Source organism: Vollenhovia emeryi, unplaced genomic scaffold (assembly GCF_000949405.1).
Source record: "Vollenhovia emeryi isolate VEMERY1.0 unplaced genomic scaffold, V.emery_V1.0 DF939130.1, whole genome shotgun sequence".
Classification (NCBI taxonomy): Eukaryota; Metazoa; Arthropoda; class Insecta; order Hymenoptera; family Formicidae; genus Vollenhovia; species Vollenhovia emeryi.
This window is the reverse complement of record NW_011967236.1, coordinates 2,747,653-2,769,384: the sequence shown is the minus strand read 5'-3', so window position 1 is coordinate 2,769,384 and position 21,732 is coordinate 2,747,653. Positions and strand designations below refer to the sequence as shown.

The 21,732-nt window shown below is 38.1% G+C and overlaps 4 protein-coding genes across 11 annotated transcripts in view; 2 read left to right on the top strand and 2 right to left on the bottom strand.

Annotated features, from left to right (window-relative positions):
* Positions 1-2,311, top strand: part of LOC105568359 (ADAMTS-like protein 3) — a 197,446-nt gene extending 195,135 nt beyond the window's left edge. For all 5 annotated transcript variants that reach the window (XM_012023982.1, XM_012023980.1, XM_012023978.1 and 2 more), the window contains one exon: positions 213-2,311. In XM_012023982.1, coding sequence (XP_011879372.1) covers positions 213-322 — 110 coding nt within the window. In that variant the 3' untranslated portion in view covers positions 323-2,311. The remainder of the gene's footprint in view (positions 1-212) is intronic.
* Positions 2,312-3,790: 1,479 nt separating this feature from the next.
* Positions 3,791-6,297, bottom strand: LOC105568360 (hydroxylysine kinase). Its single transcript, XM_012023984.1, has 2 exons — positions 5,974-6,297; positions 3,791-5,489 (listed from the first exon to the last, which is right to left on the bottom strand). Exon 2 carries the CDS (start codon positions 5,295-5,297, stop codon positions 4,218-4,220), a length of 1,080 nt encoding a protein of 359 aa, XP_011879374.1. The 5' UTR covers positions 5,298-5,489; positions 5,974-6,297; the 3' UTR covers positions 3,791-4,217.
* Positions 6,298-6,395: 98 nt separating this feature from the next.
* LOC105568361 (neuroblastoma-amplified sequence-like) lies at positions 6,396-14,514 on the bottom strand. Of its 4 annotated transcripts, none has more exons than XM_012023987.1 (19): positions 14,361-14,514; positions 14,035-14,295; positions 13,637-13,871; positions 13,141-13,556; positions 12,672-13,055; positions 12,374-12,581; positions 11,990-12,210; positions 11,589-11,912; positions 11,275-11,480; positions 10,880-11,176; positions 10,475-10,811; positions 9,995-10,398; positions 9,617-9,916; positions 9,249-9,537; positions 8,818-9,135; positions 8,312-8,726; positions 7,297-8,213; positions 7,098-7,223; positions 6,396-7,023 (listed from the first exon to the last, which is right to left on the bottom strand). In XM_012023987.1, the coding sequence occupies exons 2-19, from the start codon at positions 14,119-14,121 to the stop codon at positions 6,748-6,750; spliced, it is 5,760 nt and encodes a 1,919-aa protein (XP_011879377.1). In that variant the 5' UTR covers positions 14,122-14,295; positions 14,361-14,514; the 3' UTR covers positions 6,396-6,747. The 4 variants fall into 4 exon arrangements, with proteins under 4 accessions (XP_011879377.1, XP_011879376.1, XP_011879375.1 ...); XM_012023986.1 differs by having other exon boundaries at positions 14,383-14,514; XM_012023985.1 differs by having other exon boundaries at positions 14,035-14,514.
* A 973-nt stretch (positions 14,515-15,487) lies between these two features.
* On the top strand, positions 15,488-18,492 carry LOC105568362 (COP9 signalosome complex subunit 2). The gene is made up of 9 exons (XM_012023989.1): positions 15,488-15,690; positions 16,011-16,205; positions 16,290-16,415; positions 16,667-16,834; positions 16,972-17,146; positions 17,265-17,403; positions 17,681-17,897; positions 18,031-18,171; positions 18,242-18,492. Exons 1-9 carry the CDS (start codon positions 15,637-15,639, stop codon positions 18,359-18,361), a joined length of 1,335 nt encoding a protein of 444 aa, XP_011879379.1. The 5' UTR covers positions 15,488-15,636; the 3' UTR covers positions 18,362-18,492.
* The last annotated feature ends 3,240 nt before the right edge of the window (positions 18,493-21,732 follow it).

Sequence of the window (21,732 nt, the reverse complement as noted above, 5' to 3'; positions counted from 1 at the left end):
CTTTCTTCTTTTTTTTTCTTTCCGCTCTTTCTCTCTTGCTACGGTGCTACATGACTTAAAAGATACATTTTTACAGAATGTCTCCCTAAGTATCAAGGTTTAGTTTTTGAGCAAACCGTAACACCGTAATTATTCATATCTTACGTTATTAATTCCCATCTCAGTTGTCTAGCGCATACTTTGTGATTAACAGCAATGCTGTTTTGTTGTAGCACTTGCAGAGGATTGCAAGGACCATTCGCAACTGTGCGGCAGGGTGAAAACCATGAACATATGTAAGATGCCGCTGTATAAGAAACAGTGCTGCGCATCGTGTCGCTAGATTCGAGTTATAATTGATTGTAAGTGACTCATTGTGAGGATTAGACAAAATGAGCGATAACGATGAGTGCGCGTGAGACAGAGAGTGTAAATCGTGATTAGTCGGACAATTACTTCGTGACATATATAAACGCACCCGGGATGCCTGTTGTTAGTAAATTACGTAACGCACGTGGAAGGAGCGTGCCCACTGTGGAATAAGATTGCACAGTATTACGATGTCCGATTTATAGATTAAAAGAAAGAATATATCCAAGAAAGGAGTCGACCAAAAACCTACTTCGCTGTAATAGTTCCCCCTCGTCGTATCGTCGCGAATGCCGGCTCACCTCCTCGCCTCGAGCGTTCCTCGCGTAACAAAGAGAGACCCGCCAATCTTAACAGTTTCTAATTAATTGAACTAAATAATTTTCTAACGTATGTCACGCGTAAGTTCGGCGCGATTCCTGCAAATTGCGCACGCTCATATTGCCCCTAATTAAAAAGGGGGGGAAAAAAGGAAGGGAAATGGAAATCCGGCATTTCGTCCAAAAAAGTTAAGAGCGTTATATTGTTATAGAGTTCGATGGGGAGAAAGGGGAGTAGAAATTTATTACTACGTCCTGGGAAGATCGTTATTGCGACATACATCGTTGAAATCGACACGTTATTAAATGTTGTCAATGTTGGTGCTTTAAGTCGCACGGAAAATGGCTTTAAAAAACAGAATGATATTTAAATTTTAATAAAAACACTAAGTCTGGAAAGTTGGGAAGCATAAGTTTTCGTGTCGCAGTGCACATTTCGTCTTGACGCTTATTCTTTTTTACATCTATATATTTCCCAACGCGATAAATGTAACTGTTCTCCATTCATTTCTGAAGTGAAAGAAAGTTATCCTTTTAAGACTGAAACGCTCTTCGGATATCATTGTTCTTGGGCATTAATGTAAAGAAAGTTTCGTTACGTTCCAAAGAATCATTTGATACTCCGTCATAAGCAGGAAAGAATTATATCTTCGCTTTATCTCTGAACATATATTTATTGATATATTATCTCTCCCTCTCTCCTTTATGTTTATAGATTTTGATATCAATTATCATCAAAATGTAAAATGTAAAGTTATTTAAGAAATATAAGTTATCGATGAATTATTGCGCGCCTATAAAGCGTCCCGTCGGGCGATCTTAAGCCAATAGATATCCAATAAGCAATAAAAACAAATATATAAGTATTGTAATATAATATTTTGTTAATAATCTCTGGCGAAAATTCGTGAACATGACCATTCTGTTGTTGGTTATAAAGGGCCCGACTTTACTTATGTGCCTCTAATCACTTCTCACTTCAGAGACCGCGGAACAGGGGACGCGATATGGTACAAGTATAAACGAATTTGTCAGATTATAAATACAATCTAAAAAAATTCTAGATTTTATATAAATATATATAAAGTGTCCGCCCTGTTCAAATTTTCGGGGCGCAGCGCGCCTCTTAGAAAATAGTTGAAATTTTGGAAAAATTGTGATATACTCGCACAAAAAAATACTAACCATTTAAAAAAGCCGACAGTGATCTTTTCAACCTGAAAAGATCACGAATAAACAAGTTTTTTACATTGTGCTTTGGTGCAAACTCAAAATCGTGCGAATTTCTCGTATTAAACTTTCTTGAGCCAGTTACGAGATATTTGCTACATTTATGGACGCACACTCTGTGTGTGTATATATGTAATCTATTAAAAAATTCATTTATACTTATGCTATTTCGCCTCTTTAAAAAAGGCTCCGCCGTCTCTGCTCACTACCTAGATATTACTAATAGTTATAAATATTCATTTGTCGCGTATTCACTCGTAGAACTCATCATAGAAGTCGATGTTTTCGATAAGAGGATCCTTCGCGCAGGTATTGATTATATGTGAAATGTAACGAGGATTTGTCCCCCTTTATATACATGATTAATCACATTAAACGTTTAATTACATCATAGGCGCTGCCGGAATTCTTCGTAGGAGTACATGCACACCAGCGGGAATATTTTTAAAAGTCTATTAAAATATATATGAAATAAAAAGATATCTCCAACTTCTATGATTGCTGTATAGTCAGTACATACGGACGGCAGATTTATTATATAAATGTGCGAATGCATTCCGTTGCATTTCACATCTACGGCGCGCGGCGCCTATGTGAGTTATATGTCGGTATGATTTGATAAGATTGTGAACAGATTTTCGCTATCAACGAATTTGCCTCGACACAGCTAAGCAGTTTGCCAAAACGAGCTGACGTAAATGAGAGAAAAAAAAAGTAAAATATAAATTAGAGTACTATTAAAACCAAGAGATATATTACGAGCTACCATAAATTACTGAGATGCACGCATATAAATACTTTATATGTTGGTACGAGAAAGATTAAAAAGATATACGATGAATATATACTGGACGCATCAAAAGTCGAGATACTTTCCTCAGCCACGCGTTCCTCAGCTGAGGGGAGATACGGCGGCTTTTAATACATCCTATATATGATTACAGCTAGCAAATGCGATAATATGTAATGCTGCCGTCGGCGCGCCATGTATACCACTGTGTCACATTTTAGTAAGTATTTAATCGATACTTACCTTGTAATAATACGACCGCGGCGCGTTACTGAAATTGACGCGGTATCAAGAAGCAAGTTATTTTCCGATTGATCAACGTGATAACACAATTCTTAAAAGGGAAATGAATTCTGACACGTACATTTTTGTATATATCACGATGTAGGTATGTAAAATGGCTCCACACCTAGTACTGTACGTAAGCATTACTGTTCATGATATCTATGTAAATATGTAACTGCCTAAATGCGAATAAAACAAGAGAATATATCACTGCACAATATCGCAGTCATTATTCTTCAAGTTCAGTTAGCAGACTGTCAATTCCAATCCTCTTGATATACACATGTCGTGTCAAATTATAGAGTTACTTGATTGCTAGAATTATTGTAGAATTATTCGAGTGTTAGAACTACACATATCCACTCAGACTCTTTTATTAACAGCCATAGAAGCGTCACTTGAGCGAAACGAATAATGAAAAATATCTTTCTCTTAGTCTCTATTATATTGCCAAATGTATCTTACAAATTGTTATGATTTAAAATATGTTGTAGAATTATTGCTTTCATAATTGACTACTATCTTAGGCGATACTATATTTAAATAACATAGTAATGTTATAACACGTCAAACACGAATTCAGGTAATATTGCAAAATTAAAATAGTGCAACTGCAAAATTGTAGCTCTTCAGAAAGAAGAGTTTTCTTTTCTAAGAAAAATTTTTACACAGTCTCGACAGAAATAAAATATAAAAAAATATCAAACTCTAGATATTCAAGTTACAATGTTGCTGCTTTAAAAAAATATATATATATAAAATATACCAGTAATATGTACTGATATATATGTGCAAATATATCTATATATATATACAAATATATCGAGATATATATAGCGATATGCAATGCACATATAATAACGATGTGCAATGTCAAAATAAATGATTACAGTTGCCCAATAATGCAGTTGCTATTTAACATCAAAACGAGTATACATTGAGTATATATATACTATACATATATAATTTATACAAGTATATAGTATATATATATATTGTTTCGAGTTTGATACCGCTTTCTTTGATCTATCATCTAGTAATGATAGTTTTATCTCTCAACTCTGTTCCATTATCCCTCATAAAAGCATTATCTTAATTATTTTTCAGAAATTGAATTGGATGAGTAAAACTACAAATTATACAAAAGTATAATCAATCATACAAAATAAATCAAAACAGCGAGTGATCTTATTTGCAGTTGCTTAACTCAGCACAGTGATGAATATTGCTCGTTTAGGAAATAGTCAATCCAATCCCCAAGCACGCATCACCTCCTCTTGAGTCATGGGCCACAATCTTTTCAGTAACATCCAGCCGGTTTTTTGGGTGCTCAGCAAATACTGATTGTCGGGATCGCGCATATACGAGTAAGCGCCCATTACCAAACTCTGGCATATCCTGGCGCACACGCTGATCTTGAGAATCTCCTTCTCCACGTCGGTCAGCTTTCTGATTTTCTGGTAACCCTCCAGGACGTACTTACCCATTTCTACGTCAGCCGTTTGCAGGATCATGTAGCAGAGAACTATGGCTAATTCGAAAACACGACAAGTCCTGTGAGAGTCACCGAAATCGATCACCGCCGCTATATCTTTGCCGTCCGGAGTCACGATGATGTTATGCTCATTCAGATCACCGTGTATGATCGTTTGCTCTAGATGATTCGTGATGGGCAACACTTTCTTCTGGAAGTTAACGATCACGTCGTGCACCAGCTGCTTATCCAGGGGGCTCTTGATCGCGTGCGTGAACTGCAACACTCGCGGCGCCGAGGTCAACATCCACAGTGATTTGTGATCGTCGTAAGCGGGATGATTGAAGTCCGCGAGGATCTCGTCGATCCTCGCGGTGAAACCGCCAACCTTGCGCAGCAACTCGTCGGTTATCTTTACATGATACAGCAGCTCGCCAGGACGATAGACCAACAGTCTCACTGCGTACTTCTCCATGGTATTCTCGCTCTTCAGGGTTTCCAGAGAGTAGTACGCGCCGTTCACGTTCTTCACCGGCAACGGGCAGCAGATGTTTCGCTGATTGAGGAAGATCATCAGCTCCGTCTGCGCCTCGATCACATCGGTCTTGAGAGAATCCAAGGAGTTGATCACCTTGAGGACATAGCCGGTCTTCTCCAGACCGACCGCATGCGGATTCGCGGGCGGCCCATCACACATCACGTGGTAGTTGCGGTCGTCGTAAGCGTTTAGCTCTCGCACGCTCATCGCCCTCATGCCGTAGAGCCGCTCCAGCAGACCGGTCGCCGTCGCCTCGGTTACGGGCGGACGTATCTGCTGGCCTGGGATAAGCAGCGTGTCGTTGTACTCCATGCCGCTCGCCTCGCCGCGGTGTATGGCGCAAAAATAGCCGCGAGTTATTAAGGGGGAAGCCGGGTCGATGAAAAAGAGAAACGTATGTCCCCTGTACGGCGAAGGGAGAGAGCGAGAGGAAGGGCGTTTGGAACGATGAGTAGAGCTGTGGCTGGAATATCTTCTTTGTTCCACGGCCGATTAATTGTTAAACTGCACAGAGATATAGAAGGCGCGGCTATAGAATTTTGTATATCAGTGTAGACGTGCGGGAACGATTTGTCAATCGATCCGTGCAACGCTTCTCACTGAGGTAAGAAGATAGATTGCAATTAATACAAGTTATATCGGAGCCGTGAGCGTATTGTTGCGATTGCGAAATGACCAAGCCCGCTGAATGTATTCATCTTTTGGTGAGCGATAATTGGTTTCTATCGCTACTTTGTTTCACTCGGAACGTATTTCAATGCGCTTTAAACAACGAGCAAATAGGTAACTTAATTAAAAGAAGTAACGTAGAACTTATCACGTATTTTTTTACAAACTAAAGTAAAAGAGAGCACGTTTCCGCGTACTATTCGCACGACAAAGACAACTATGAGCAATTTTAAGTATCTTAAACTGAAACGTGTATCTTTATAAGTAATACACGGATATTCGCGGTCACGGAGACATATATGTAAATATATCGACTTACCCGACTGAAGGACGTGCTTATTCGACCGAAGGAAGCGGCAAACTAAGTTCTCAAACGGACGGAGCGGCTCGCCGAGCTAGGCGAACGATCGGTGTGCGCTGCGAGCGTAGTCCACGCTCAATCATCGTTGACATTCAGCACAACTAGAGGGTACAAACGCGCAATGATATTTACATCAGTAGTAATTGAGCATACAACACGATGCGGCACGACACAGCGTATCGCGGTGACTAAATGACTCAGTCTTATCGAGGCTGATAAAACCATTGGAGATAGCGTCTACGGAGCCGCGTTATTACCTCCGAGTTTCATTCAACCGAGGGAGCCCGCTTGCTTTGGGAAACGCTACTGGAACCAGATCCGTTACCGCTCCTTCGCAAGGGAATTGACGAGGCATAAAGATGTACGCTTGGTAGACGGTGTCTGAGTTTCCTCATCAAATTTATTCTTACTTCTTACGAGTACTTTCTATTTATATTTACAAATAAATCTTGCCCCCTTATGTACAAAAGAGATATAAACCCTTCAAAATATGGTAACGGAAAACTTTGTTGCGGGAGGAGGATTTAAAGTTGTCTCAGTCCTTTTTATACTTTTCGACGAAACACACTCAACTGGCAACTGAAGCAATTTTTAATTCCGTACCGCGTGCACGTCTTAAAAATTTTCATATAAAACAAGATCACTTATAATAAATACCTTTCCCGTGAGTTCTAACTTCCCCTTTAGTTTTAACGTGCATCACAGCCTTATTTTTTATATCGTAAGATAAATTCATTCCTGCATTAATAACTGAAAACAAGTATCGAATGTGCATAAGGCCGGCGGTATTTTCTCCATTAACTTTATAATCTGCATAGCTTCAAGTATGTATTTCTGTCTTTTTAACTCGTGTATGAGTATTTTTGCATTTTCTTCGATGCCAGTTAAGGCTTCGTTTACGAAGACATGTTCGATTATCTGTTTGTATACAACGTGGTCTGGTCTGAACAATGCTGTTAAATCATTTAGGAAAAGTTTCTCCAGTACTAATGGCGGTAGCACGACAGCCTGGAAAAATGGAATTATAAATGTTATATACATTAATTTAACTGTCCACACGCGAATAGACGGACAACACTAACCTGTTGGTTTTTAATTAGGTTTACTGCTTCTTCATGCATCGACACGTTCTGAGAACATAATCTTATATAAACGCTTTGTAAAAAGGTAATGTGATCTCGCTCGAGCTCCAAAAACTCCTTGAGGATCTGAAAGCAATTCGATAAATATTATATTTAATTGCCCATAAAGAAAAGAAAATAATGTAATTCATTACTGCACCTCCTCAGATGTTAATAATCCAACGAGTTCTTCGTGCTCTTGTAATAGCCTTTTTTCAAGCTCAACCGTATTCGTTTCTACAAGCGAAATTATCGCTTTCATCATTTTTAAAACTGGATGATTATCTATGGTGATATGATCCGGCATATTAAATTTTGGCCACTGCGATACTATTGTCTTTACTTCCTGATATTGCTCGAAATTATTGATTTGATTAAACCGTTTTTGAAATAATTTAAATCGCTCTTCCTCTGTCGTACATTCGACGGTGTGAGCAAGAGGAGAAATTTCTTCTTGCGATACTTTGTATCTAATTTTATCCTTATCACTATTTGCTTCTATGCTATCATCGGAAAAATCACCCCAATCATCTGTCCATTCTACATCAATATCGTCTGAGATAGCCACTTTTAGATCTTCATCTGCCTTAGAATTTGACGCTGGATTATTAACATCGAAATATTCTACAGATTCTTGCTCTTCATTTGTGGATTTCAGAGTTTCCACAGTCTCTGTAGGATGTGCACGAGCACCGCGTTGTCCCAATTCTAACGCACTTATATCTTTAAAGTCCACTTGTTTTATACTAGCAATTTGTGCTCCACCGAGTAGGTAACTTTGCCAATATTGCAACGCTTTGACAATATCACACTCTTCAGACTTTTGTGCTGCAACCATCATGACTTTCATTAAGTCTAATGGATTGTACAAATATAACTTTTCAAAATCAGTGTACAATTTCTTGTACAGTTCTAATGAATAGTAATAAAGCGCAGTTTGTACGTATAATTCAATTTGCGGCAAATCCGTAAAGACTGCCTGAGCATCCAAAATACGATTTCTGTTTAAACTCAATAGATACGCCATACCGAGTAACCAATCGTCTGGCATGGTGTGCTTTGCACATTCTAGAAGCACTGAAATTAATATACAAATTTTTTTAATTCCCACCATAAATGTAATTCGTTTACGATTAAATTTTTGTCAAATACTTTGAATAATATGCGACACTTACAATGATTAATGTCACTTATTTCTAGCCCATAGCAAGAGGATTCACTCAACATGGATATTCTCAAAAGCGCTCGGCAACATTTTAATTTTGTATTTTCTATGTCTGTCATAGAATACTTATTGTATCTTGTCCCATTAACGCTTATTCTGCATAGTTTATGTAAGGATTCATAATAGCACGGAAAAGATTGAAGATTGGCATCTTCCTCCTTTTGTTCAATCTCAAATTCATGTTGTACACTAGTTTCTAAATCGTTTTTAAAATTAAGATTCAGTCTAGATTTCCAAAATTTAGTATTACTAATATTTCTTATCAAGCTGAATGTAGATTCTTTCATGAGATTAGCTGAACTTTTTACAATTCCCGTTGAAGTTTCCAACATTTTTGGAACAAACTCTTTCACCTCTATCTGCGGCTGTAAATTATACAATAATGTTTCACTTTTCACATTATACATAAGAACAGTATTATTATTAGTGTTGTTCATTAAAGCAAATTTCCTTTACCGTTGTCATAGCATCTGTAAAATCATCTTCGCTCGTATCGCTTTCTTCATCTTTTACACTTTTAAATTCTTCCGAGGGCATCCACAGTTTCAAATTCTGATGTAGCATTTGTATTTCTAGCAACTGCACGTGTTCTAAAGCATTACCCAATATATCACTGGGACCATTATTTATTGCAAACCATAGACACTTTTGTCTATCATTTAAATCCCGATAATTATCACAACGCCCTAAATTTAAACAAATTTCCCAGGCAGGAAGATAATTGTTCTTTATTAATTGAGAACATATAATAGCACATGTATTATAATCCTCAGTCTGCGGAATAAAAGATAGAATCACGTAATATACATATCTGATGCTTTTGTCTTCAAAGAACTTTCAAAATTGAGTCGTAAAAAGTACATGTAGAAAAGATGGATATATCTCACCTCGAGTGCCTTTTTAGCTATTAGTTCTGAAATCTTTCCTTCACGAAGTCTATTGTTATTTCCTTCAATTCGTAAATAAGTTGCTAAAGTTAATAATCTTTGTCGATTTTTATAAGCATCTCTATGGTTACTTAAACAGTGCTCGATCAAAGTTAATCTATCCACTGTTAATCTAACTTGAAGAGGTAATATATCAACATTGAATTCACTCAATATTTGAAGCGATCTAATAAGATCATATTCTTCTTTAATTTTTACGTTGTCGTCTTCGATAAGATCAAGACAGGTTCTAGAACAATTATTTATATATGTTATGTTGCAGAATAAGTTATTATATTGGAGCATTATTACGCTGACGAGATACTCACTTAGCTAATTCCATATGTGGATCAGTGAGTGTCCTTGAACCATTAAAATATTCTTTAGACGCTTCTAATATAAGATCAATCGCTTTCTCATAGGATACTTTTAACAAAGATTTCTCATTTTTCTTGGTTTCCATTAAAGTCGCACAATTACGAATGGTACACTTAATTCTTGAAAGTAAACGGGCTGAGACACATATTTCGAAACAGGTCTCAACAGCGATACACGAAAAGATTAGTCCATGTATATCTAACATGTCGTTTAATAATTGCGCCCATTCCCTTTCATCTGGAGGTAGCACACTGAAATAATGAATACATTGTCTCTCATGCCTATTATGAAAATCACTTAAAATTGATATTTACGTTTAACACAATTACCTTTTACTTAAGCTTCGTGCCGTTTGGGTTAACAGCGATTTAGCAACGTCAGGATCATTTCTATTTTCTCGTAGAAATTTTAACGTTGTTTTTACACCGTATTTACTTAAAAGCCTAACGCAGTCGAGTTCTCCTTCAGACTCTTCTAATAAACTGCATATTGTGCTTGTTCCATCGTCGCTCGATATCGAATCTAAGATATCCTTAGCTTTCTCATACATGTCAAGATCATCACAAGCATATATACAATCTAAGGCTAAAGTAGCGACATCATCTATCATTTCAATTATCTCAGTGTCCTGCGACTGTTTTAAATACTCGAAAAATTTTACTGGAAATGTCAAATCATCTTTGCTTAAACAAATTAGGTAATCGCTTAGTAAGCATTTCTGAAGATCTCCACCCTAAAATTTTAAATAACATATGTATACATATATACATACATATAGTTCCAGTAATCTAAAATATAGCTGCACATACCAAATATTGATGCCTGCGTTTAATAAAAGGCAACAAAAGGTTCTTTATATTTTCAGCAAAAGTAACTTCATTTGATGTACTCATTAAAAGTTTTATCTTCTCCATATTACTTAATTTCTCTAATTTATCTAATGACATATCCTCCAAATCTACTATGTACACAAGATCATCTAAAGTTTCCAATTCCAATAGCAAATCTTCCAAGTCGTTAATATTATGAGACTTTCCAATTTTAACTAATTGCAATGCATTATCTACTAAAGAGCTATTCTTTTCAATTTCATAAGCACGTGTCTTGTACCATTTTTGTAGTAAATCTGGCGTAAGCTGTGTATTCCTAAAAGCGAAACGACGATTAGATATAAATACTGCAAGGAAATGTAGACAATAATATAACATTCTTACCTATATATTAACAATGAGGGCTCCAATTCATACAATATTTCCGATGGATCGTCTAAATCGAGATTTATGATTTCATTAAATTCGTGTTTTTCTGACCAATCTTTTTGTCGTAATTCACGTTGATCTAACAAAAATAGTCGACCTTCGGAATCACATTCTGGTAGCAGTTTTTGATAATCCAATGTACTCAGAGTTTCTGGAAAGAAGCTGACAATTGCTAACCAATGAGGCAACAAACTTTCTCCGTAATAAGTAAACATAATTTCAACAGCTCGATAATCTCCATCTTTGGCAAATCTGTAATTAAGAAAATATTAATATGACAAAAATATACTCCTAATAAAAATACACTGTATTTCATAAATCAATGACAAAATGTATAAGTGCATTAATACCTAATTGCATTTTCAATAGGTGATAATCTTCGAAACTCCTCGTAAAATTCTTTTTTATACTTGAGTGGCGACTCTAATATAATTTCATACGTAAGCAATTTATCTAAATGATTTAGAAGCTTCCTCCGATACTTGACTAAATCTTTCTGAGCCTCGGATAAATTTTGTATGTCTATTTGTTCAAGCATCTCATTGGCTTTCTGCACCTGTCAATGATTTCCAAATTGAATTACATTACATTGCATGCTATATACACAATTTTTTCTGTAATACATGTTTATTTTATATATGTCGTCATAAACGGTTCTACTTACTTGTCTCAAACTTACAGTGATTTCATCTAACGCTTGCCAATCTGTATCGGGAGTTACAAACTTGTCATTGTCGCAAATATCGATAGCTATTAAAGTTTCTAGATTTGCGCCTCTCAATCCGAAATTTAATAGTTCCCTTGCAGCTTCCATAGTATCAGGAACGCGTACAACGCATTCATTTAAAACCCAAGATCTTTTGCTGATTTTGCTTAAATGTTCTGCAATGGCGCTCAAAGATAATTCTGACTTTCTCCACTGTGTTTGATACACAAGGTCTGTGTCCAAATTATATGTATTTGCTAAGGCTAAAGCTTCCTCGTATTCCTGAGATATCCATAAAAGTTCTTAGTCATTTAAAAGTTAATTAAACGCAAGTTCAACTGAACCATTTGTGCATTTACCTCAATGTCTATTTTTCTAGAATACAGCTCTTCTGGAGTCGTGCTTTTTAAGCCCAAAATTCTGTAAGTTCGATGCAACACCTTCGACTTTTTTCTCTTCGGTTGAAATCTTTCAATATCGGTTATTGAATATAGCGTGCTTTGTACCAAATTCGTGGTATAATTTAATATAGTAAGAGGCTCCAGCTCATCGTCGTCCTTTTCACTTTCAGACGATGCTTCTTTAATATAAAATAAAAAAAGTTTGCTTTTATTTTCCACACACACTTAACAATTATCACACTCTCAATGAAGATATCATACACGACACATGCAGATTAGCTAACAATTTCCTGCATCAGTATAGTTATTGCAAATTAATAAGGCACAAAAATATAAACAAACCTGACAAATGACCACTGGTGGACTCTCTACTTCGTTTTTTACTCGTAATAAAGGTTTCACAATCTAAACATAAAAATCCTTTCTCTAAACCAAGCTCGCACACTTGCGGTTGTCCTGCTAGAAACTCTGGGCTAACACCTAGCAGATTCTTTAAGTTCCATGTAGAGCAGACCGAAGTGGAACCTGAATATCGAGCTATTATGATAGCCTTAAAAATATTTTACGAAATATTATTATTTAAGAGATGTTTAACTTATGACATCGCATATGTAAATAATAGCTAAATATGTTTCTTCACCTGGTCAGACCACCAACCGATATCTATTGGATGAAATTCTGTGAAGCCTAGTGGAAACTTTTTAGACTTTGTAAGCCCCAGAGGATTAGGTACGTTGTATTCCGGTTGCTCGGCCAACTTCCACTTTTTCTGTAGTATTAAGTTCGGCAAACCCCACAGCGAGACTGAACCGTCCGTATGCAGGCATACCAGAAACTCGCCGCTCGGTGAAATTTTTATCGAAAATATAATCGATTCTGATTGGCCGCTAAAGATAGGAATCAAATTCCATATGGAAAACCGCGAGTTGCTGGTGACGGAACTTTCAAATGTAAACGACAACTTGCAGTATGGATAATCATTTAAGAGTCGCCACGAAGTCAATCCAGATTCAGATGCGGTGGACTGAAACACGTTACATTTGCAGAATTATACATCACATGTGCGTGTAATAGTTATCAAAGTATATACCTATTATATACATATTTACCGTTAATTTTTGCGTTATCATATTTCCAGCAACGTAAAACAAGCTGCATTTCTCATCGAAGGCCACGACGTTAATACCGTTCTTGTAAAAATTACCAAAAGAAAAGTCGTAATTCACACTGAAGCCACTGGTAGAAACATGATAAGACCTGAGCAGGCCGCCGTACGAAATTAAAATAAACTCGTAGGCCCATCTCTCACTCGTCGTCCTCGGCTTAAGGAACAGCATGGACGCTACAGCGTCGCCGGCTTCGAGAATATGAGGGCTTTGCGACATCGTTTTCGGACTTATGTTAAAGATATTGTTTCCCAGCGCATTGTAAAAGGACGTGTAGCCGCTACTGGACGCCAATACCAGGATCATCCCGTCAGGGCTCCAGGCAAGCTTGCGCCACTGGGGAAAGGCATCCCTTGGAGCTGGCAGAGGTGCATTAAAGCAAATTAGCTATTTACCAGAAAAATATCAACGACGCCGAGAATATTAATGTGCTGCTTACCAGACGCCTTGCCCACTATGGAGGAATATTCATCCTTGGCCTTTCGTATCTCAATGATGTTCTCCTGCAGGATAGCGAGCACCCGGCCACGATCGCCGACGGCAAATTTCCACGGTAGCGTGAGACTGACTTGCTGCAGGATGCTCTCGGGTAGAAAGGACCAGTTGTTGAAGTACCTGAGAGCGTTCTTTATCGTGCCAGTGGCTGGCAGGTTGGCCGCGTCGTTCTTGCATTTCTGAAATACGAGACGTTTCAGCCGTGCGGTAATGTTTCTCTTTTTTTCCTGCGGATTGCTTCCAATTGTAAAAAGTTACGTAGCGCAATTAACGTCTAGACCCTGATGGTCTTCTAACCCTACGATCTCCCGCGTGTCCTCGAACCGCGGTTTTCGGGCTTACTATCAATTCCGGCTCCTGCTTGCGAACGAAGTACTCCAATAGCTCGTACAGTATCGGCTCGTTTGACGTTTCGTCCACGTTGCTCATCTTGTCACCGCGAGCGCACACATAACCTGCACGCGCCACGCAAGTGCACGCAAAGCCTCGCGCAAGGTCCGCAAGACTGACCGTGGCCCAGGCTGTGCGCGATACTCCCAGGTGTGGTGTACGACGAGGATTATGATAATCAACCTGTCTTTGCTGTTAACGAATGTCGTCGATCTATAAACGAAATGCACTTTAACCGTACGTGTGTAAAAGCAATGCGTTATTCGCGATTATCGTACATAAACGGGAACTGAGTAATACATAATCTATTGAGTAGAATCGCTTATTTAGCTCCAATAGAACGCACGCGCTATAGCTAAGGTATCGTAGATTTCAAGTGTCAAGTCTTCGGATTTATAAAGGCCAATGTCCACGATACTAGAACTTGGACCAAGTTCTAGCATCGTGGACATTGGCCTTAAGAAGCGGGTTTCTCCATGTATATTATTATAATAAGTATTGCGGTTTCTTCCTCAACTTGTTTCTAGCTCGAAGAGCTGTGAGTCTAATCTACAATGTGCTCTCTGCATCTAGAAACATTCTATTTTGTAGTCACTAAATACATTTAAAAAGTTTGCGCAAGTGAATGAATTATAATATACTGTATGTACAATCGTACATTGTCGACAAATGTTTTAAGCGTTTCGATTTGTTTATATAAAATAGAATGTTTCTAGATGCAGAAAGCACATTGTAGATTAGGCTTTAAGGTGCGAGCTTTACAACCCAGGTAGCCAACTGACTTTGTTGATCATGATTTATTTTATACTACGACGGTATTTTAAATGCCTCGAGTCAAATACATATAAAGCACAAACCTTGCAGTTACATTGCAGCTACGTTACAGCAATGTTGCAATATTGTAGCAATGTTATTGCAATGTAACTGCAAGTTTTGTGCTGCACGGGAATAAAAGAGATTGCCTGTGTCCAGCAGAAGTTAGCGCTTGCTAAGCGCTTTGCGTTCATTGGATTATACTTTCAGATCTGTGCTGAAATAGAGCTATTCTTCTAGATCTATCCAATCCGCATAGTGCTTTCCGCTTCAATCGGAGAGCAACTTTTATTATGTACTTAACTCGGGGCATTTAAAATATCGTCGTAATATCAAGTAAATCATGATCAATAAAGTCAAAGCCGCGCGAGTCTCAGCCAATCAGCGGGAGGCACGAAGATCCCTTTGTTTGTAAAAAATCGGCGGCGGAAGATCTTCATGCTACTCGCAGCTGAACCGTTCGAACGTTTCTCATCGCTTTCCATCCTTGTCTCATTGCGTTATAATTATCGCGCAAATTTCCAGTTTTTGCATCACACGCTCATTTCACGAGGCACAGAGCTCGCGGGCTACGTCACTGGCGCGGCGGAGCGGCATTGCTGGCGTGTCGGTGTTTCACGGCGGCCTACGCGAGTCGCCGCGGAGAGGCGGATTTCAAAATACGTCGTACCTAACCGTCGTTGTCGGCGGGTGAACCGCGTAATATCTGCGCTAGACGTTAGCCAAGAAGAAGCTCGCGAAATGTCGGACGGCGAGGACGATTTCATGTGCGAGGAGGAGGAGGATTACGGACTGGTAAGTTTTCCTCGCCCGAGGAGCCGCGCGGCCGTCGTTCCGCCAAACGTTTCCCTCCGGCTCGCGGCGAGGTTAGGATCCCTGGAGCCGTCGCGTCGCGTCCGGCATTTAAAAATAGTTTGAGGGACACCTCGGTGGATCCTGCACGACGCACGGGCCCGTCCACCCGGCGCGATCCTCCGGCGCGTCCCGCGCCAACGTCTCCGACCTGCTTGTGCTAGGTTATGTTTAGCCGCCCCCTCGCCCGCGCGGCGTCGAACCAAGCACTCTCGGTCGTCAGACCCGGCCCCGCGGCCTCTTTAATCGCCAATTTGTTCCAGGAGTATTCCGAGGACTCCAACTCTGAACCGGACGTCGATCTAGAAAATCAATATTACAATAGTAAAGCTCTCAAGGAGGACGACCCGAAGGCTGCTTTACAAAGTTTTCAGAAAGTGCTGGATCTGGAAGGCGGCGAGAAAGGAGAGTGGGGCTTCAAGGCTTTGAAACAGATGATCAAAATTAATTTTAAACTGGTACGTGAAAGTAGAAATGCATCGGTAATCACTTGCGGCTCCGGTCGTATATATAAAATGTTAAATGTAACGTCTCCCTTTCAGTCCAATTATAAAGAGATGATGTCAAGGTATAAACAATTGTTAACGTACATTAAAAGTGCAGTTACTAGAAATCACTCGGAAAAGTCAATAAATTCTATATTGGATTATATTAGTACATCAAAGAATGTGAGTACGCTCGGCGAGTAAGCACGTTGTTGTATACCTATTGGGCGTACAACTTTGCTTCCGCTGTTTTCCCAAAATTTCAGGCTTTATTGTTAAAAAGTGATTACATACATATGACATTTTTTATCTACCTATTTCGACCAGCACTTACCGCTGCAGCTGTCCATCGAAAAACTGCGGAAGCAAAGTTGTACACCTAATATATGCGTTAAATTTCTGCGTTTCCAAAAGTAACGAGTGTGTTCTTTAAGATGGAGTTATTGCAAGACTTCTATGAAACCACATTAGATGCATTAAAGGATGCAAAGAACGATAGGTTATGGTTCAAAACCAACACAAAATTGGGTAAACTCTATTACGACCGTTCAGATTTTAATAAATTGGCAAAAATACTGAAACAACTTCATCAAAGTTGTCAGGTGTGTATACATGCATAAGTGTGACTGTTTATGTACAATGCGTACACATATATTACTTGTTATCAAGTGGGTATATGTGTAAGCAATATGTGATTGAATATATATTATTTGTGCACACGTTTACCTTGTACTTTTAGACTGATGATGGAGAAGACGATTTGAAAAAGGGGACGCAGTTATTGGAAATTTATGCCTTAGAGATACAGATGTATACAGCACAAAAGAACAATAAGAAATTGAAAACCCTGTATGAGCAGAGTCTTCACATTAAAAGCGCTATTCCTCATCCACTAATTATGGGTGTCATTAGAGGTAATGACTTGAACGTTTTTCAGAAGCGGCGATACTTGTAGCATTTCACACTGTCGCAACTTTATGTGCGTGGCACTTGGCGAGGCAAAATGACAAAGTGCTTGTACTTAAATTTCAGAATGTGGAGGTAAGATGCATTTAAGGGAAGGCGAATTTGAAAGAGCTCACACTGACTTCTTCGAAGCGTTCAAAAATTACGACGAGTCCGGCTCACCAAGACGTACAACATGTTTAAAGTACTTAGTTTTGGCCAACATGTGAGTACAATTACGTATTCTCTATCTCATTGCGATTACTGCACATTACATTTGTACAATTACATGTATATTTATATGTATCCAATTATTAATGCCAATTTGAAAAGTATAGTTTTATCAATTAAAACGGCAAACAAGTCAGCTTTTAGAATCTTACACTAAATAAAAAATGTTTATGCACATGATTAATGTAATTTATAAAAGTGATTCCGACATTTATGTAGGCCAAAAGCAAAGATTCTATATATATATATATATGACTGTATTGTGTTGTTAGGTTAATGAAATCTGGTATTAATCCATTTGATTCACAAGAGGCGAAACCATACAAGAACGATCCTGAAATTTTAGCAATGACAAATTTAGTTGTCAGTTATCAGAATAATGATATTAATCAGTTCGAATTAATTCTAAAACAGAATAGGAACAATATTATGGACGATCCCTTTATTAGAGAGCACATTGAAGATTTGCTACGGAACATACGTACACAGGTATACCTCTTGATTCAATATTGGCGTCAACATTTTTGTTTTATAATTCATTAAGCTGTTTGAGATAATATAAGTTCATACATCACATTTATACAATATTGTGATATTTTATTAATACACGCAACTGTTTCAGGTTCTAATCAAATTGATAAGACCATATACTAGAATTTATATTCCTTTCATAAGCAAGGAATTGAACATTGACGTCTCAGAGGTGGAAAGTCTCTTGGTATCTTGCATTTTGGACAATACTATTCACGGTCGTATAGATCAGGTAATATTCTTATAATCTAGAACTATCTACCAAGGCGTTCTGATTGTACATAACTCTGTGTTCTTTGTAGGTAAATCAGGTTCTCGAATTGGATAAGAAATCTGTATGTGCTGCACGTTACAACGCTCTCGACAAATGGGCAGGTCAGTTGCAATCCTTGCATACAGCTATTGTGAACAAAATGTCTTAAGTGACACGACGCGCATTCTGCAATAAACAATCTACTTTCACCTTATGTATAGTATATCATAAAGCCCCATACAGATATAAGAAGAAATGAAGTCTATTGTGATATAATAAATTTAGCATTTTAGCACGGGAGTTATTCTTATTTCCATTGTATAAATTCTGTCCCAAAAATCAATGCAAAAAGATATAGAGATTCGGATTGTCAGGCCAACTGATAATGTACATGAGATCTGATAACTCTTATTTTCTAAATTTAACTTGTTTTGTCAGCTTCTAATATAGGTTGCTTCAAAATTCGCATCTAAGGTAATATTTTTCAGCATACGATATTTTCATACATTTAATATTGGTACCAATTAAATGAGTAATAATCTATAATTTATGATAACTGTTTATATACGCTGCTATTCGTATGAAACAGTCGTATTTGGATATTTTAACATTCTGTTCCAGAATCTTTGCTTTTGGCCTACATAAATGTCGGAATCACTTTTATAAATTACATTAATCATGTGCATAAACATATTTAATTTAGTGTAAGATTCTAAAAGCTGACTTGTTTGCCGTCTTAATTGATAAAACTATACTTTTCAAATTGGCATTAATATGTGAGGTAAGGATGAAAATATAGCGATAAACTAGGTCGGAAATAGTTTTTTGTAAAGTTATTATTAAATATTGCATTTCACATTTCGTATAGTTTCATATTATATTAATATTTTTATCTCATATTTATAGAACAATTGAGGTTACAGTCCTTTATCCACGGACGTTCACGGTATTCACGGTATACTTTTTTTAGAAAAAATTTCGAATGTGATAAAATGATTGATCAAAGCAACATTTTCTATTTTTTATAAATTGAGTGACGTAAAAAAAATCGAATAACCAGTTTAATCTCAATTGTACGTTCTTTAAGTTTGATCAAGGCTAAAATATCAATATCCTGTAGGAGTGTAGGATAATACAATGCAAGATAAAAGGGAACCTCTTACTTACTGGATGTCCATTTACAAATACCTGTATTGAAAAAAAACTCTGAGCTTAAAACGAGCGCGAGGATGAACACAGACATGAATTGTACGAGAAATCCTCGTGTTGATTTTTCAATGTAATTCCATCACTTTTCCATCATATTAATAGCTAAAAATAGATTCAGATTATAAAATAAATAGCAGGATAATGTCCCAGAGTAACAGAGAACACAGTTCCTGACATTTCCTTTCTTAAGAGATCAAAGAGTAGAATCTTGAATAATAAAAGGACCGCGCGTGAACGTCCGTGGATAAAGGACATTCCACAGCTCGGAAATTATGCGGGTCATGTATAGAGTTTGGGCAATATCGACAATTATCAGAACTTTTGGCATGGAAGCCTCCGTGCTGTCATCGCAAAATTATGGGAAGTCGAGCTCGGCTTCGACTCGAGCGGGACATGGCTCGATTCGGTCGGGACAATTTAACTGACGGCGAGAATGTAGACGCTGCAGAATCTCTCGTGCAGAGAGGAGGATATCGCGCGGGCATGAAGGAAGATAGAACGTACGCGAGATACCGTTGTTCTACGTTTCCCTTCCATCACCGTCCGTCCCATATCCTCCCCCGCCCCGTGCTCTGTCTGCCACGGTGCCGCTCGTTACCACTTCTCGCACGTTCGTACGCTTAAGTAAATCCCGAGGGGAACTAACAAACCTTGGCCCAGACGCGCGATGTATATGTATCCTTCGCAGAGAGTAATTCCACGGTTGGTTATCGGTGACTCGATTGACGAACGTTTCGTGCGATCGTAGAATTAACGTCAGTAGAATTGATTTTGCACTAAAAATGCAATTTCAGTAATTTAAGTTGTGTGTAAATTACTGACGAGGGTCACGAGAGAGAAATTACCACCAGAAAAATCATGATAATGACTGATGATAGATAGCTGACATGGGCAGCCAACGATCGTTAAACGATCACGGGGCAGAGGAAGAAGATTGAGCTATCCGAAAAACAGTCGATAGTTCAAAGAGCGTTTCTTTGACACTTATTTTACCTGTACATTAACGGTGGATATGTTTTCTTGTTCCTCTTCTCTTTCCTCTCTTTTACCACATAAAAAAAAATATATATATACATATATATACAATTCTTACACATTACATTTATTTAAGATTTGTCGCTCTCTTTAGTTTGTATTAAATTACAAATATGAGCATACGTATGTTATGTAGATTATTATTTCTGTCGAAGAATAATTGAACGGGTTGTTAGAGACATCCTGATAAGATCTTTGGTTAATTGCGAGATATCCACAGAGTATCTGTTTCATATTCGTACAATACAAATTGCCCCCGACGGTTCGCATCACTTGACTTGCGCGATTTCATGTACGCGAATACCTCTGATAGGGGCGGGTCTAATAATTTTCACTCGATCAACCGAGTAATGGAACAATTCATATTGCCAATTCCGTATCAGACCTCATCTCGATTTCGTTCCTCGCGTCATATCATTGCTTTCTTTCCAAATTGGGAGCGTTTGCCGCTCGAAAACGCGTAATAACTTTCGACATAACAATTTGTATATTATTTTAAGCGAACCAAGAAAATTTTAGTGAATAAGCAATGGAGGAACCTGAGAATGGTGTAAGTTCGATTTCGAAGAACAGAAGTTTATAATCGCAGCAAGTTCCGGTGAGTTTTATACTGATTCGTACACCCTTCGTACACTGATATCATCCTTTTCTAAAAAAGAGATGTTATCAGCGCGAATGTCGTTAATATTGAACAGTCGAGGCCTCATTTTCGCGATGCCGACTGGTTTTCTCGAAGCGCGGTGTGCTTCATTTTTCTTTTAGATTCGTAGTAAGTAAATGAAGATTTGCAATTTAGAAATATACATTTGTATACACCAACTATTGAGGTAAAATCTCTAATCTTAGTAATTAGAATTTAAGTAACAACGATTTTTGTTCCCATACATTTTCTCGAGTGAACAGAATTAATCGTTAATTTAATCAATACCAATAAGTCCGCGGAATAATACGCAAAACGTAGCAACAGTCACGGAACAAAGTAATGTACAATAAAATATTAAGTACGGAAGTTTCCATTGCGTAGGCAGGCCAACGAATTCTCAACGTTTTTTTTTGTTGTTTTTCACTCGGCGCGGTGACGTATGCTGTTTTTGCGTTCCATCGTTCCACCTGAAGGTCGCCGCGCTCTCATTCGCTCGCCGAACGTCGTGCCGGCAAGCAGTGGCGAGAGCACGGTCTTATACACAGGTCGGGACACTCGTGGAATAAAGCGTGCTCGAAATGACGCCAATATGGCGGTCAGCTCAGGCCTAAAGGTGCAATTTCACGTGACTTTTCGACGTAGTGGGGGAAAAA